At 54.1% G+C, this 14810-nt stretch overlaps 1 protein-coding gene across 3 annotated transcripts in view; it reads left to right on the top strand.

Annotated features, from left to right (window-relative positions):
• Positions 1 to 14810, top strand: part of PRKCA (protein kinase C alpha) — a 429630-nt gene that overhangs the window by 370091 nt on the left and 44729 nt on the right. For all 3 annotated transcript variants that reach the window (XM_051824401.3, NM_001101724.1, XM_089316626.1), the window contains 5 exon segments: positions 7418 to 7555; positions 8266 to 8439; positions 11801 to 11892; positions 13229 to 13291; positions 14042 to 14180. In XM_051824401.3, coding sequence (XP_051680361.1) covers positions 7418 to 7555; positions 8266 to 8439; positions 11801 to 11892; positions 13229 to 13291; positions 14042 to 14180 — 606 coding nt within the window.

The raw sequence follows: 14810 nt of genomic DNA on the forward strand, positions 1-14810 counted from the left end.
CAGATCGGGTGTGTGTTTCACTTAGTTTGTCTTCGTTGACCTCAGGAGCTTCCACTCTATCTTCATTTAGCTACAGCCGAGTGTCCCCAGCAATGGCTTTGTCACCGACTTCTGCCCCCACGTGACTGTCGTCGTCTCGCACTGTTTTCCAGGTTATTCTTTGTTTCTGCCTTAAAGGGAGACACAGGGACTCTGCCGCTGCTCCAGGGCCCTCGCCGGCCACCTCTCCTTCCCGCCCCCTTCCTTGACCTGTGACTTGCAGATTATGGACCCACGTGGGAAGGGCTGGAAAGATCCAGGAGGCACAGACAAGTCTAGAACTGTGTCGGTTTGTTCCTAAAAATAAAACTCTTGGAGATGCTAAAACCCACTGCAGGCTTCCGGAGGCCCCCCAGTCCCAGGGCCACGTCAGCGATTGGGTCATCATCTCCAGCGGTGCAGCCGGGGTGGTTCCGTCTCGCCTCCTTGTGCTGCTTTGCGGCACCGACTGGGCCTCTGCCTCTGTGGGCTGATCCAGTGAGCCTTAGGCACAGGTTCGCTATAGGATCCTCCCAGGGTGCAGTCATTCCGGAAAACCTGTGCCACAAGAGGGCAGTAGAGATTCAGCATTGGAAAATTGCCGGAAAGGCTGCACACGGCAGGGCCTGGGATGTGGCCTGGATCTCTCTGGAGTTTCTAAGGGGCCTGAAGATGAGGCCATTGCTCCAGGTCTCCAATCTCTCTGTGGCCCTAGGGCATCATCAGAGTGCTAGAAAGGCAGGGTGCCCAGGGCTCGTCTGGGTCTGGATAGCTCCTTGGCCCCTGTTTTGTTGACCGTTTCCTAGCCACTGTGTTGGTAGTAGCGGAGTATTCCCCACTTCTAAGCACTCCTGCTGACTGTCTGGAAAGTCACCCAGTTTAACTGCCTCTGTGAGTTCACATGCTCCTGACCCGGCCACAGCCCCCTCATAGCCTGCCTCGCCGGAGGAGGAATCGGTTTCAAAACACTGATCAGTGCCGCAGATACTCATAACCACATATTGCAGCCACATCTGTTCACAGTTGAGCTTGGGTGGGCAGACATCAAGGGTGCACTGTCAGCTCCCTGGTTCAACCAAGACGACTTTTGCAGAGGGAAAAACACAGGTGGGTCGGTTTCGGGGGACCCGCATGGAAGCCTGGACTCTTAGCCGTTGGGGCAGGACGCTGGGCACGTGAGGCAGGTCTTCCCCCTCCACAGCCCCCCTGACAGCTGTGGAGAAGACGTAGCAGGTGCTAGCAGCGAGCCCTCCGTGGTGTAAAAAAGAGCCAAGCACTGTGCTCTGCCACATCCGGCCAAGCACCGTGAAGCCGCCTGCCCGTGCCACTCTCCTCCCTGGAGTGTGGGCTCGGTCGCCGTGACAACGGAGGCCTGCCAGGCTTCCTGCAAATTTCATTTTTAACAGCAGCAGCAGCTCCGCTGGATGTGCCCGTAAAAATATTTCTCATTAAGAAAACGACTTCATGAGTTTTCCCTGAACGCTCTGTTGAATAAGCATGCAACGCACCGCACTGTTGGGTCACAAAGCTTCTTGGTCCCAACAGCGTGGACAGGAGGGGAGAGGAACTTAACTCGGGCGCATCTGAGGTCCTCGGGGGGCCGCCGTCCCCACGAGCTGTTTTATTTCCATCTTCGCTGTAAGGGACGATGCGTGGTTTGAGAGCACAGGACAGAGGCACGCACAGTGACAGCACCCAGCGGTGCTGCGATGGCAGAGCTGGGTGGGCCTGGAGAGCCAAGGGTGTTTATGCTCTGGACCTTCCTGGGACAACTTTGCCGGCCTCTGATGGGGAGGAGGAGGAGGAGGAGGAAGAGCAGCAAGGCCCAGAGTTCTGGAGTCACAGCCCAGGAGGAACCCTGGTGTAGACACTCAGCCTCCGGCGGGGGGGGGGGGGGGGGGGCTTATCTCCAAGTTCCTTTCAAGTTCTGAGTGCTTCCTGCTGCTGTGCAGCCACAAGGTTTCCCTGGTGGAAGAGCACTTGGAACACAGAAAGCAGCTCACAGCACACGCAGGGCAGAGCAGGTCGCGGGCAGGGTCATTCTGCTCACGTCGAATACGGGGATCACAAGAACATCCACCATGACGTTGGCAAAGGTTATCTGTGGGCGACAAAAAAAATGCGTATTTGAAGTCTTTCTTTTTTTAACTTACCCCATGCCTGTACAATTTTCTAAAATGAACATCTATTAATTTTATAACAAAAAGCACTTTTGGTATAAAAATTATTTAAAAGCAGTCATTTTGCCAATTTTTTTGAAAGGCAGAGAAACAGAGATCATCTATCCTCTGGTTCACTCCTCAAATGGCTGCAACAGCCAGGGCTGGGCCAGGCCAAAGCCAGGAGCCAGGAGCTCCATCCAGGCCTCCCGCAGGGATGTGACAGGGACCCAAGTACCTGAGCCATCGTCAAGTACTTGAGCTGCCTCCACGGCCGTGTACCAGCAGGAAGCAGCCCTGGAAGCAGAGTAGCAGGGACTTGAACCGGGCACTGTGACGGGGGCCAAGGGCCTCCTAAACAGTGACTTAAGCTGCTGAACACCCCATAAATTTTTATTTTATTTTTTAGTAATGCCATCTGTCTTTTGAAGAACGTCGTATGAAAATAAACTGCCTTCCCATGCACTCATTGGTTCATCCCGACAGCAGTGGAGGAAGGAGAGACCATGCTGCAGACACTCCCCTAAGCCCAGGAGACAGGCAGTGAACCAGACAGCGGAGCACAGCGCCCCCTGCAGGAGAGGGAGAGAGAGTCAAGTAGAGAGAATCCAGCAGGCAGTGAGGAGAGTGGGAGGGAGCTCAGACCACAGGGAGGGGCTGACAGGAGGAGAGATAAGGTGACCGTGAATGAGGCCAGTCCAGAGAAGCCTGGCGATAGAGCACCCAAGAGGAGGGCCTCCGTGAGCATCCTAGAAGCAGGACGTGCAGAGGCAGCCGTGTGCGTTGCGTGGGCCAGAGGTGAGAAATGACTCACCAGAGAGAGAAGGGTGGTGGGCATTTGCTTGACTCCAGCTGTGCTCCCGGAGGCTGCCACACGCCTTACGTGGCATCATGTTACCCATTGTCCAGTTGCAAGGAGGCAGCAGAAGTCAGGATGTGGCCTGTTAGAAGTGCACAAGGGTGCCTAGAACATCCCAGCAGTCTTGCTGGAAAGCCTTCCCAGCTCCTCTGTGGCTCTCTGTCTCGGAAGCCCTTGATCTCTCTCAACTAACACTGCAATGGGTGCAGGTAAGTGTAGAGTTGAAGCTGAAGTGCTCGTACATGGCGTCGCTGTTTCTGCAAACCACGTCGTGTGTGTGGAACAGCACTGGGAGCCGTTCGTCTTGTTTGCCAGGGCCATGCATATCAGCCCTAGACATGGAACATTTCCATTGTACAAAAAAAAAATTGTAGGAGAAAGCCACTGTCAGTCATTTGCTCCTACAATTGGACATCGCTGCCCCATCTGCCCTAAGTAGCTTAGAAGTAGAATGAACCTTCCATCATGGTCAAGTTCACCTTCATCCTTACTGCTGACTCTGAAAAATCTATGAGTCGGTGCCGCCGTATTGTTAAACATGCAGTCACAAAAGAGCCCAGAACACACACGTGTGAAGCAGAACATGGCCGGACGTGGACCTCACCTTGGAGGGTTCCTTGGAGGTCCCATGACTGCAGGAGAGGCCCCTGGGAGACCTGGAGCCGCCGTCCGCCCGGGTGTTCTCCCTGCACCTGAATCTTTGGACTTGGGTTCGTACTGGAGACAAGCCAGCCCCTCTAGGAGGAATTTCCAGGCTGACGCGTGTCACAGGTGAGGCTGGCGATTGGTGCCAGCAGCCTTCCCTGTGTCTTTACGCTGGGTCTGATTTTCCCATCGACCACAGCTGGTGTGTGTTCATACAGAACTCGAACACTACTGAGCACCACAGTGTGCAGAAAAGCCATGCGCCCCTGCCATTTCCATACGTCAGGCTGTCACACCTCAGCGTCTGTCAGCTGTTTAGGGTCACAGAGAGCAAATGTCTCCCGCCAGTATGTCATTTGGTACAACCCCTCTCAATCTCAGCTTGAAAACACCCCGGAGCTGAATGTGGGGAGCCCCTCACTCAGGCCCAGCAGCTCATCCACACTGAGGGTTTTGAATCATGTGGCCTGCGAGCACGTGGGTTACCATGGGCAGGTTCACCTTGTGAGGTTTGCTTGGCAGAACGCCCACGACAGAGACCCTGGAATTGTGAGCACCTTCGAGGGGTGCAAGCCATCGAGGCTTTTCAAGACTATCTGTGGTGGAAAGCGAGGTGCATTTGGTTATAGTTACTTTTCTAATTTGGAGTGGACCCTGCATGGTCTCACAGTCTGGCGCTCCAAGTGGCAGCCCAGAGCCAGGCTTGAGCAAATGCCACAAGCCACCACCTTGTAAGAACCCTGAAAAGTCTGCGTTCTGAGTTGTTAATCACAGCCGGTAAAACGTGTGCTCTAGTCTAATGAAGAAAGAGCTTCAGCGTTTAATGTCACTTTTATTCTATTTCACAAAGTATTAGATCATAGATGCCATTTTTGCTTCCTTTTATAAAAAGTTTCTGTGCCGTTTTAAGAAGTCAAGGTCTTTTCCTGCAACAGATTTCACCCAGCCCTTGGAGGGGGTGGGGAGGGTGGGGGCATTCCTAAAATCAAGGGAAACAGCTGCACCTGAGATCTGTTCCCTCTCTGGTCCTCCAGGAGGGCAGGGGAGCCCACGGGCCATGCCTGGAGGCCCCCAGGTGTCGTGAGCCCCTGTGATGCCCCTACACAGCCTCAAACATCTCTGGGGGTGTCGGGCTGTCTCTGTCCGATTTCTGTCGCTCTAACAGAGCACCGCAAACTGTTTTATGAAGAGCGGGGGTTTAGTTAGCCCACAGTGCCGGAATCCAGGAGCATGGTGCTGGCATCTGCATGGCTTCTGGTGAGAGAGCCCCAGACAGCTTCACCTCATGGTAGGAAACGGAAGAACAAGGGTTGGAGATCGGGATGGAGAAGCATGCCAAAGGAGAGAAGGGGCCAGACTCCGAGCACGGCTGACCTGTTCCTGCAAGGAGAGCATCACCCATCTGAGAGGGCTCCACCCCCACAACCCAGCGCCCTGGCACCCTCCAAGACCCTTACGTTGGCAGCTACCCTGCAACAGGAGCCTCAGTGGGCACCAACTGTGTTCCTAGCACAGCGCAGGGTTTGTGGTCCCTGAATCTGCCTGACAGACCCTGACCCAGCCAGTTCATGGTTGCTCACAGGATACCAAATGCCTTTGGTCCATGGTCAGGGCGCAGGTGTGTGGTGGGAGCCTGAAGCCTGGAGAAAAGTGGCCACAGCGTCTCCCTCCCCAGACAGGAGAGACCAGGGAAAGGGTGCAGTGTACGGTGCATCACTGCACCTGCAGCACAGCCCAGGGGCACAGTCCCACTCCCCGTGCATTACAGATCAGGAACTGGGAGCTCAGAGAGGCTGCAGCACTCAGTGAACGTGCGTAAGGCCAAGGCTGGATCCCAGCTCTGGGGAGCCCAAACCCAGGGCTTTACTAGGATTGCCCCGGAGTCCTCTAGCGTTGAAGATTGTAGAAAAAAAATTAATTGTGCACAGGGACTAGCTGAAGATCTTGTTAGAAATGCATGTTTTGATTCAGGTCTGGAATGTGTTTCTTATTTTTTTTTTAATATTTACTTATTTGTCTGAAAATCGGAGTTAGAGAAGGAGAGGCAGGGAGAGAGAGGGAGGTCATCCATCTACTGGTTCACTCCCCAATCAGCCACAATGGCCGGTGCTGTGCTGATCTGAAGCCAGGAGCTTCTTCTGGGTCTCATGTGGGTGCAGGGGCCCAAGGACTTCTCAGACCATAGCAGAGAGCTGGATCGGAAGTGGAGCAGCCGAGTCTCGAACTGGCATTCATATGGGATACTGGCACTGCAGGCAGCGGCTTTACCTGCTACGCCACAGCGCCGGCCCCTGGAGTGTGTTTCTGATAAGCTCCCAGGTGATGGTCCTTTGGAAGAGCAGATCGCCAGGCTGGCCAGCAGCCCCACACGCCACAGGAGGAAGCAGGCATCCACTGATTCTACGAACAGTGGCTTCACCAAGCAGAAATCCTCCCTAACTGCTCCCGGCACTTCAGATCTGTGAGCTGTGTGTGGGCTTTTTCATATGTGATTGTGGAAGCTCCTGAGAAAGTAAAATTAATATGTTTGTACCTCTTTCTGGTAACTCTTTTTCTAAATTGTAAGAGCAGGGACTAGCACTGTGGCATAGTAGGCCAAGCCTCAGCCTGTGGCGCCGGCATCCCATATGGGCACGAGTTGGAATCCCGGCTGCTTCTCTTCTGATCCAGCTCTCTGCTGTGGCCTGGGAAAGCAGTGGAGGATGGTCCAAGTGCTTGGACTGCTGCACCCTTGTGGGAGACCCGGAAGAAGCTCCTGGCTCCTGGCTTCAGGTCGGCCCAGCTCTGGCCATTGCAACCATTTGGGGAGGGAACCAGCGGATGGAAGACCTTTCTCGGTCTCTCCCTCTCTCTTTCTGTAACTCTACCTCTCAAATAAATAAAATCTTTTTAAATGGGCAAATAAGAATACCATGGTAGGTCCTCTCCTTTCAAACTTGGACTTCCTGGTTTTTCTTTTATTTTTTTAAGATTTATTTATTTGAAAGAATTAGTGAGAGGAGGAGAGAAATGAGGGGAGAGAAAGAGGGAGGGAGGGAGGAAGGGAGGGAGTGAGAGAGGTGTCTTCCATCCTTTGGTTCACTCCCCTAGGTGGCTGCAGCATCCGGGGCTGGGCCAGGGCAAAGCCAGGAGCCAGGAACTTCATCCAGGTCTCCTCATGGGTGGCAGGGGTGGGCCCTCTGCTGCTGCTTTCCCCAGACCATGAGCAGGGACATGAACTGGCGCCCATGTGGGATGCGAGCCCCTGGTTTTTCTTGTAAATGGACACGCAGGCCAGGATCACTGTGGGGCAGCTGGCTGGAGGACTGGGTGGTCCCACAGTTGAGGACCTGGGTGGTGGAGTCATGACTTTCTCTCACAAGTCTGGCCTGAGATTCCTCCCACCCTGTGCCTTGGGTCTACTGGTCACTCCGCCATCACGGACCAGGTGCTCCTCAGGTGCAAAGGGTGCTGTGGGTTCACGGGCTGCCAGCTTCTCACAGGTACCGCGTTTCCTTCTGTAAGTCCAACTCCTGACTTAGAACGGAACACTCCTTCCTGTGCCCCTGCCCGGCAGCCTCTCCCCTCAGGCCGAGAGGAGCCGCCGATGTACGAACGCACCCTCAAATGCCTTCTCTCGCCCACCCCGCCACCGCCTCCAGGTGCAGCCTCCAGCCGAGTCCCGGCGCACTCCTCCCTGCCGCTCTTTCCCTGAAAAAATGACCGATTGTTTTTCCCACGTGTGCTTGTTGTTTAGAAAGCCAAGCTGGGGCCCGCTGGCAACAAGGTGATCAGTCCCTCGGAAGACAGGAAGCAGCCGTCCAACAACCTGGACCGAGTGAAGCTCACCGACTTCAACTTCCTCATGGTCCTGGGAAAAGGCAGTTTTGGGAAGGTATGGACGGCCGTGTGCGAGGTAGAGGGGTGCATGCAGGGGTCGTGGGGGGCGGGGGCTGCTCATGGAGGTTTCCAGAACAGCCCATTAGGTTTCCCTGCGTTCATGCACATTTCTCCATGTTTCCTGCTTGTTGCATGAAAAGCCAGCTGTATCCAAAAAGCTGCAGCAGGTGCACCACAAAATGAGCATTCCAGAATGTTGGCTGCATACACGTTGACCTAGGGTGAGCAGAGGTAGCCGTTCAGAGACACTGGGACAGGGTCTTCCACAACCAGGCTTGCTCTCTCTTCACTTCTGCAGCCCACGACTCGGGATGCACCCAGGAACCCAGTTCAGTCCTGCCCTCTTCTGTGTCCGGGCTCCTGGCGGGTGGGTTCGTAAAGCTCAGTCGCATTTCACCCCAGGGATGCTTTTGGCCAACTGTGCGTGATTCCAGATTGATCCCCACACACGAGACCGACCGTTCCTTTCGGCAGCCAAAACAGCGCCATCCCATGGCAGCAGCCTACACGGTACTCAGATAGCAGCAGTTCCGAAGTCGGATGCTGCAGGGGTTCAGCTTGTGGCATCTGCACAGAGGTTTTCGTCCCGTGTTCCCGTCACACACCTGTACCTTTGCATCAGCTGTCACTGAACCGTCACCTGGCCCCGCCGCAGGCCCAGGTGTCTGCTCAGAAGTGACCGGCCGGGCCTCGGTCTGTTCTCAGGTGATGCTGGCGGACAGGAAGGGCACAGAAGAGCTGTACGCCATCAAGATCCTGAAGAAGGACGTGGTGATTCAGGATGACGACGTGGAGTGCACCATGGTGGAGAAGCGGGTTCTGGCCCTGATGGACAAGCCGCCCTTCCTGACACAGCTGCACTCCTGCTTCCAGACCGTGGTAAGGACCCCGGGGTGTCGTCTGGGCAGTGTTTGAACCAGTGCACGCGGTGGGCAGGCTGGAAACGGCAGGACTGGGAGACAGGCCGTGGGCACAGGGCAGCTCTCACCCCTCTGCCACGGGTAGCTTGGGGGCATCTGCCTCTGTGACGTCCTCTGCGCAGAACCTTGGCGCTCATTCCGTTTAGTTCAAGTGGGCCCCCCATGTCTACAACTTCCCCATCCTCAATGCCAAGCAACCGTGGGTCACAAATATTTGGGGGGAATGGCATCTGTACTGGAAACATCCGGACTTCGGTCTCGTCCTTTTCCCCTGTCTACAGTGTTATAAGTGCCCAAGAGCTGGCTTAATGTATTCAGGAGGATGTGTGGGAGGATGTGTGCAGTTCTAAGCAAACACTTGGCCATTTTATATAAGGGACTTTGGCACCCAGGAGAGCCCTGGAACCAATCCCTCAGGGACACCAAGGGATGGCCGTATATGCAGGGTTTTCTTGTGCTGACTCGAGAGAGATGAAAGCAAGAACTCACTCGCAGCTCCGGCTGTTTAAGACCCCCAGTCCTGCTGCCAGGCATAGTACTGGGACATTGGGAGATAAAGTACCGCACTGATGTTTAACGACACACAGCACCGCTGCCAAACTGGGGCCTGGCTTGTCCGGCCAGCGAGCGCTAAGAAAGGTGTGCACAGGAAACCCAAACAATACTAGTTGGTATAAAAATTTTGGGGACCAACACTGTGGCGTAGTAAGTTAACTTTCTGCCTGCAGTGCCGGTGCTGTGGCACAGCGGGTTAACACCTTTGCCTGAAGCACTGGCATCCCCTATGGGTGCCGGTTCAAGTCCCGGCTGCTCCACTTCCGATCCAGCTCTCTGCTATGGGCTGGAAAAGCAGTAGAAGATGCCCAAGTCCCATGCATCCACATGGAAGACCTGAAAGAAACTCCTATTTCCTGACTTTGGATCAGCTCAGCTCTGGCTGTTGTGGCCACTTGGGGAGTGAACCAGCAGATGGAAGAACTTTCTCTCTGTCTCTCCCACTCTCTGTCTGTAACTCTACCTCTCAAATAGATAAAACCTTTTTTTAAAAAAATATTATATTGTTGGCTGGCACTGTGGCTCACTAGGCTAATCCTCCACCTGCAGCGCCGGCACACCGGGTTCTAGTCCCGGTTGGGACGCCAGTTCTGTCCCAGTTGCTCCTCTTCCAGTCCAGCTCTCTGCTGTGGTCCGGGAGTGCAGTGGAGGATGGCCCAGGTGCTTGGGCCCTGCACCTGCATGGGAGACCAGGAGAAGCACCTGGCTCCTGGCTTCGGATCAGTGTAGCGCGCCATCCATGGCAGCCATTTGGGGGTGAACCAATGGAGGGAAGACCTTTCTCTCTGTCTCTCTCTCTCTGACTAACTCTGCCTGTCAAAAAATAAATAAATAAAATTTTTTAAAAAGATTATATTGTTAAAAAAATTTCTATGAAGTTCAAGTTTTTGCCCTAGCACACAGCTGTGCGCAGCCGGTTAGCCATAGCTGCTTTTGCACACAATAAAGGCGGAGTTCAGGATGGCATTTGCGAGGGGCCCACAGAGCCCAAGATATTTCCTGGTGGCCCTTTAAGGAAAGAGGTCGCTGAGCCCTGTCTTAGGACAAAGAAGTCACTCCAGCGCCCTGGTCAGCCAGCGGAGGGCTTGCCAGTGGCGCCTAGGAAGTCCCACAGCGAGGCACTGCCAGACAGCCTGGCCACGCTCAGAGCCCGCCCCTTTTACGTGCAGCTCACTAGCTGTGGCCCTGGCCACTCTCATGGTGATTATTTTCAACTGCTTGCTGGTCAAGAAACTCACTTTGTATTGTCTGCCTGTCTTTGAAAACTCTGGAGAGGCGCCCCTCCAGGCTTTTGGGCTTCTGGACTTTCGGAATCTTGAACTGGCAGTGCAGCCACAGCCTGGGTGCACAGTGGAAGCTGCGGGGCCAGGCGCCGGCCACTGAGTGGCAGCCTCGCTCTGGTGGTGCCGGCAGCTGCCCCAGTCCCTGGCAGAGCCGGGCAGCACAGCGGCGCCCTGGGAAGAGGAGCTGGGTCTCTGAATCCCAGCCCAGACCCCGTAACCCTGGTTACACGGCTCTGGAAAGCTACAAAGCAGAAAAACAGAGAGGAAATTAAAGTTCATAATAGGAAAGCTAGGGAGGGAAGCCCCCAGGGCTGCTTTCTGGCTGTTAGCACCAATTTCATTTTTTTTTTTTTTCTGCCTCTACAGCACTTTCATGTGTAACAACCTCTGTGAAATGGGGATGTTTGCTGGGAGAGAGGTCAGCTTTTACCTTGTGGGCTGTGCTGTTGGGTTGTTTTTTGAAAGGCAGGAGTTACAGAGACAAAGAATGAGACAGAGCTCTTCACTTCCCAAATGGCTGCAATGGCTGGGGCTGGGCCAGGCCAAAACCAGAATCCTGGAACTCCATCTGGGTCTCCCACGTGGAGACAGAGACCCAAGCACTCAGGCCCTCTTCCACTGCTTTTCCCAGGTGCGTTGGCAGGGAGCTGGCTTGGAGCAGCCAGGACTTGAACCAGCACTGAAATGAGATGCTGATGTCGCAGGTGGTAGCTTAACCTCTGTGCCACCATGCTGGCCCCACTATTTGTTATGTCACTGCTAGACCCCTCCACCTCCCCCATCTGTCCCAGCACCGTGTTCTCATAAACACACAGACTGGGTGGGTTCTGTAAGGCAGATTTCCTTGGTGGGGCCAACACATAGCATACCAGGGGCAGAAAGCAGAAAGTCAATACTGGGGCATATTGTGGTTGCAAAAGGGCATTTATCGTAATAACAGCCTGTCCACTTATGGTCCGCCCCCTCCCCTGCCCAGTATCACTGAGTGTGTATGATCCTCGCCCTGAACCTCAGCCAAGACACGTGTTTTCAGAGGCACCATTCAAGCATGCTGTAACATTAGCATGGATGTGTACTAGGCACTGCACACCAGCCCTGCAACATCAGGCCACTGAGAGGCACTAGTTCAAATGAGATTGGCAACCAGCGTGCACCCTTCGTACTGTCCGTAGGTCAGAGATGCATTAGGAGTGTGGGAACTTAGGGAAGAATTGGAAGCCGTTAACACCCTAGAGAATGTACTTCACCAAGTGGAAGACGCTTGGACAGCTGACGGTTCAGAGTCATGACCTTGTACTTCCCACAGCGCGTATGTGATAGTGCTTGCTCATCCCTTAGCCTTTCTTTGGGGGAACAGCCATTTTGAGGCACTGCAAATGGAGCGGGTCTGCCCACGCAGCATGCGTTACTCTCACGAGAAAGCCAAGCGTGGCCCATGAGGCGGGAGGGAGCCCCTGTTCACGTGTGGGCCTTGATCTGCAGGACCGGCTGTACTTTGTCATGGAATACGTCAACGGCGGAGACCTCATGTACCACATCCAGCAAGTGGGAAAGTTCAAGGAGCCACAAGCAGTGTGAGTACTGATGTTAAGTCCCTTACTTCAGACAACCCAGTCCTCCCGACGGGGGGACTTCTGCCAGGTCAAATGTCAAAGGGTAGCTCTGCTGTTGGGGGTGGGCCCTGTGACCTCCCAGGGGGCAGGTTTATTGGCAGTTTATGTCCATACCCAAGGCCATCGGGGGCACACTCCCTGATTAATCAAGTTAGCAAATGTTCGCAGGATGCTGGCCGGCATTCAAGCTCGAAGATAAAGCAGATGAAGTTGTGGCCGGCATGGGATTACCTGCCCTGGGGAAGATTAGCTGAAGGCAGAACCAGGAATTCTTGGGTAGCGAGCTTAAGAGATGTGAAAGGGGATTTCTCTGCTCTTATTTTTGCTTTAGTTTTCAGAAATACCACCTTTATCCCCGTCTCCCACGTCGCTGGTTACAAAGCATGGAGATGCTCGGATTGTAGAACAACTCAGAGCTATACAGAACAGAGAGCAGGAGCTGCCTCGCAGCCTGGCATAAAGGGGTCTTAGCCGTGGCCTTTCGTCGTATTTCTGTGGCAGGAAAGGTTTTTTTAGAAATACTGAAAGGCATGAGAAATCACGTGACAGCCACCTGCAGTCCCATCCCTCCTCCTTCCCCGCCCTGCGTGAGGAGTTGGTCTACCGTGGCAGGCTTCTTGGCCCTGTGTATAGGACGCGTGTGCTTGTTTGAAGCCTCCTGGGTGTGATAAATGCACAGCGCGGATTCTCAGACTTCAAAGACTCCCAAATGGCACGCAGATGCTAAAACATCCTTTGGCACTTCCTCTGCGTTTCGGATATTAACCTATTAACGACTTTGAAGAGAGGGCGGTAACTGCTTTTTTATGATGAATTATTTAACAGGTAAACTCAAGTATAAATCATGGTGTGCGTCCCATTTATGCCAGCACTTGGGGAGGAGTTGAATAAACTCCCTAAAGAATCCATTACCCACTAAGCTGTGGTTGTCATTTCAAACACCACCACCCTCTCTTCTCTACTCTTGCCCGGGACACAGGAAAAGGTCTGGCGAGTGTCCGATCTTTAGCCGGCTATCTCAGACAGTACTGTGTAGATAGTGAATCACCTGTCCACCCTAGCCAACAAGAGCATCCCTGCCTCACTGACTGTGCCGGCTGGACCTTCTCAGGGGAGTGGGTAAGAGGGCAGAGGAGGGAAGGGCCGCGACTTGGAAGGACATGGGTGGGTGACACTGATGTCTGAAAACCTTAGGGTCTTGCCTTCTTGTATCTCTTTGACACTGGACTTGAGGGTTAAGGGGATCTACAAGTGCAAAGAAGCAAACCAGCAACCTGAAGCGCATTTTCTTTTGCAGATTCTATGCAGCAGAGATTTCCATTGGGCTGTTCTTCCTTCATAAAAGAGGGATCATCTATAGGTGTGTATCAGAGCTCTCCCAGCACGGGGACTTCAGGTGCCGGGCTGATTCCTGCCAGCGTAATAGAGACCCATGGTGACCCGCTTTCTCTGCAGCCTGGGGACAAATCAGTCACCATCTGATGTCTTAGACCTCAAAGATTTTCTATCTGGTTTCCGCCCTCACGTTTTTCTCTCCACCACCAGCTTCTTCCTCTGCCTTTTATTTGGAACAGAGGTCAGGGAGCAGTGGGTGCTGAGTTTCTGTTACACTCATACCCACTCAGTGGGAGAAGGGCATGGGGACCTGGGGACAGGCAAGGGAGAAAGTGTTGGGTTGACCCCTGCCTGTTGTTAGCTGCAGTGAGAATCTGGTGCCCACGCAAGAACATCTTCAGTGTCTGAAGAGGAGGAATGCAGGGGATGTGTGGCCCAAGGCAGAAAGGAAGGGACACCTGTGTGGCACAGGGAGGTGGTTCTCAGCCTGTGACTGCACAAACCCGGCCGTGAGGGGTGTCAATAGATTAAATAGTTGGAATCGCTCCAAAATGCTCACTTGGAATCCCTGGATTCATGGGCACAGCAAAGATTGGAGACCACAAGTTCAGCTCTTTAGTCATTCATTCAGTATCCCAGGCCCTGTGCTGGGCTCTGAAGTCCCCGCTCCCTAGGGACTTAGAGTCAACGCGGCGTTGCGATGGCAGCCAGTCAAACGCCCATCGGTTCCACCGGCTCCCGAGGACGGGTCTGATGCTTACCTGCTTCCTTGCAGGGACCTGAAGCTAGATAACGTCATGCTGGACTCGGAAGGACACATCAAAATCGCTGACTTTGGGATGTGCAAGGAACACATGATGGACGGGGTCACCACCAGGACCTTCTGTGGGACTCCAGATTACATCGCCCCGGAGGTAGGGACCCCAGTAGAACAGCACTTTGGAACTGCAGACCCCGCTCCTTGCCCAGTGGAAGGCTTTGTGTGTCCCTGGAGCTCCCATCTCGGTTGCACGTGTGTGAGCGAGCATGCGTGATCAGATGTATTCCTTGCATAGCCGTGGTCAAAAGAGTTGAAGAAGCACTGTTGGGTGGCGAGAGCTTGTGAAACATACCCTTCCTGGAAAAGCTGACTTAGAAGGTGGTAGCGGCCGACGCCGCAGCTCAATAGGCTAATCCTCCACCTTGCAGCGCTGGCACACCGGGTTCTAGTCCCGGTCGGGGCACCGGATTCTGTCCTGGTTGCCCCTCTTCCAGGCCAGCTCTCTGCTGTGGCCCGGGAGTGCAGTGGAGGACGTCCCAAGTGCTTGGGCCCTGCACCCCATGGGAGACCAGGAAAAGCACCTGGCTCCTGCCTTCGGATCAGCGCGGTGCGCCGGCCGCAGCGGCCATTGGAGGGTGAACCAATGGCAAAAGGAAGACCTTTCTCTCTGTCTCTCTCTCTCACTGTCCATCCTGCCTGTCAAAAAAAAAAAAAAAAAAAAAGGTGGTAGCAAGGGTGGTTTTGTAACAACATCCGAATGGATTAGTGCTCAGAAGCGCATCCC

Source organism: Oryctolagus cuniculus, chromosome 17 (genome assembly GCF_051225735.1).
Source record: "Oryctolagus cuniculus isolate XC-2025 breed Fujian yellow rabbit chromosome 17, ASM5122573v1, whole genome shotgun sequence".
Classification (NCBI taxonomy): domain Eukaryota; kingdom Metazoa; phylum Chordata; class Mammalia; order Lagomorpha; family Leporidae; genus Oryctolagus; species Oryctolagus cuniculus.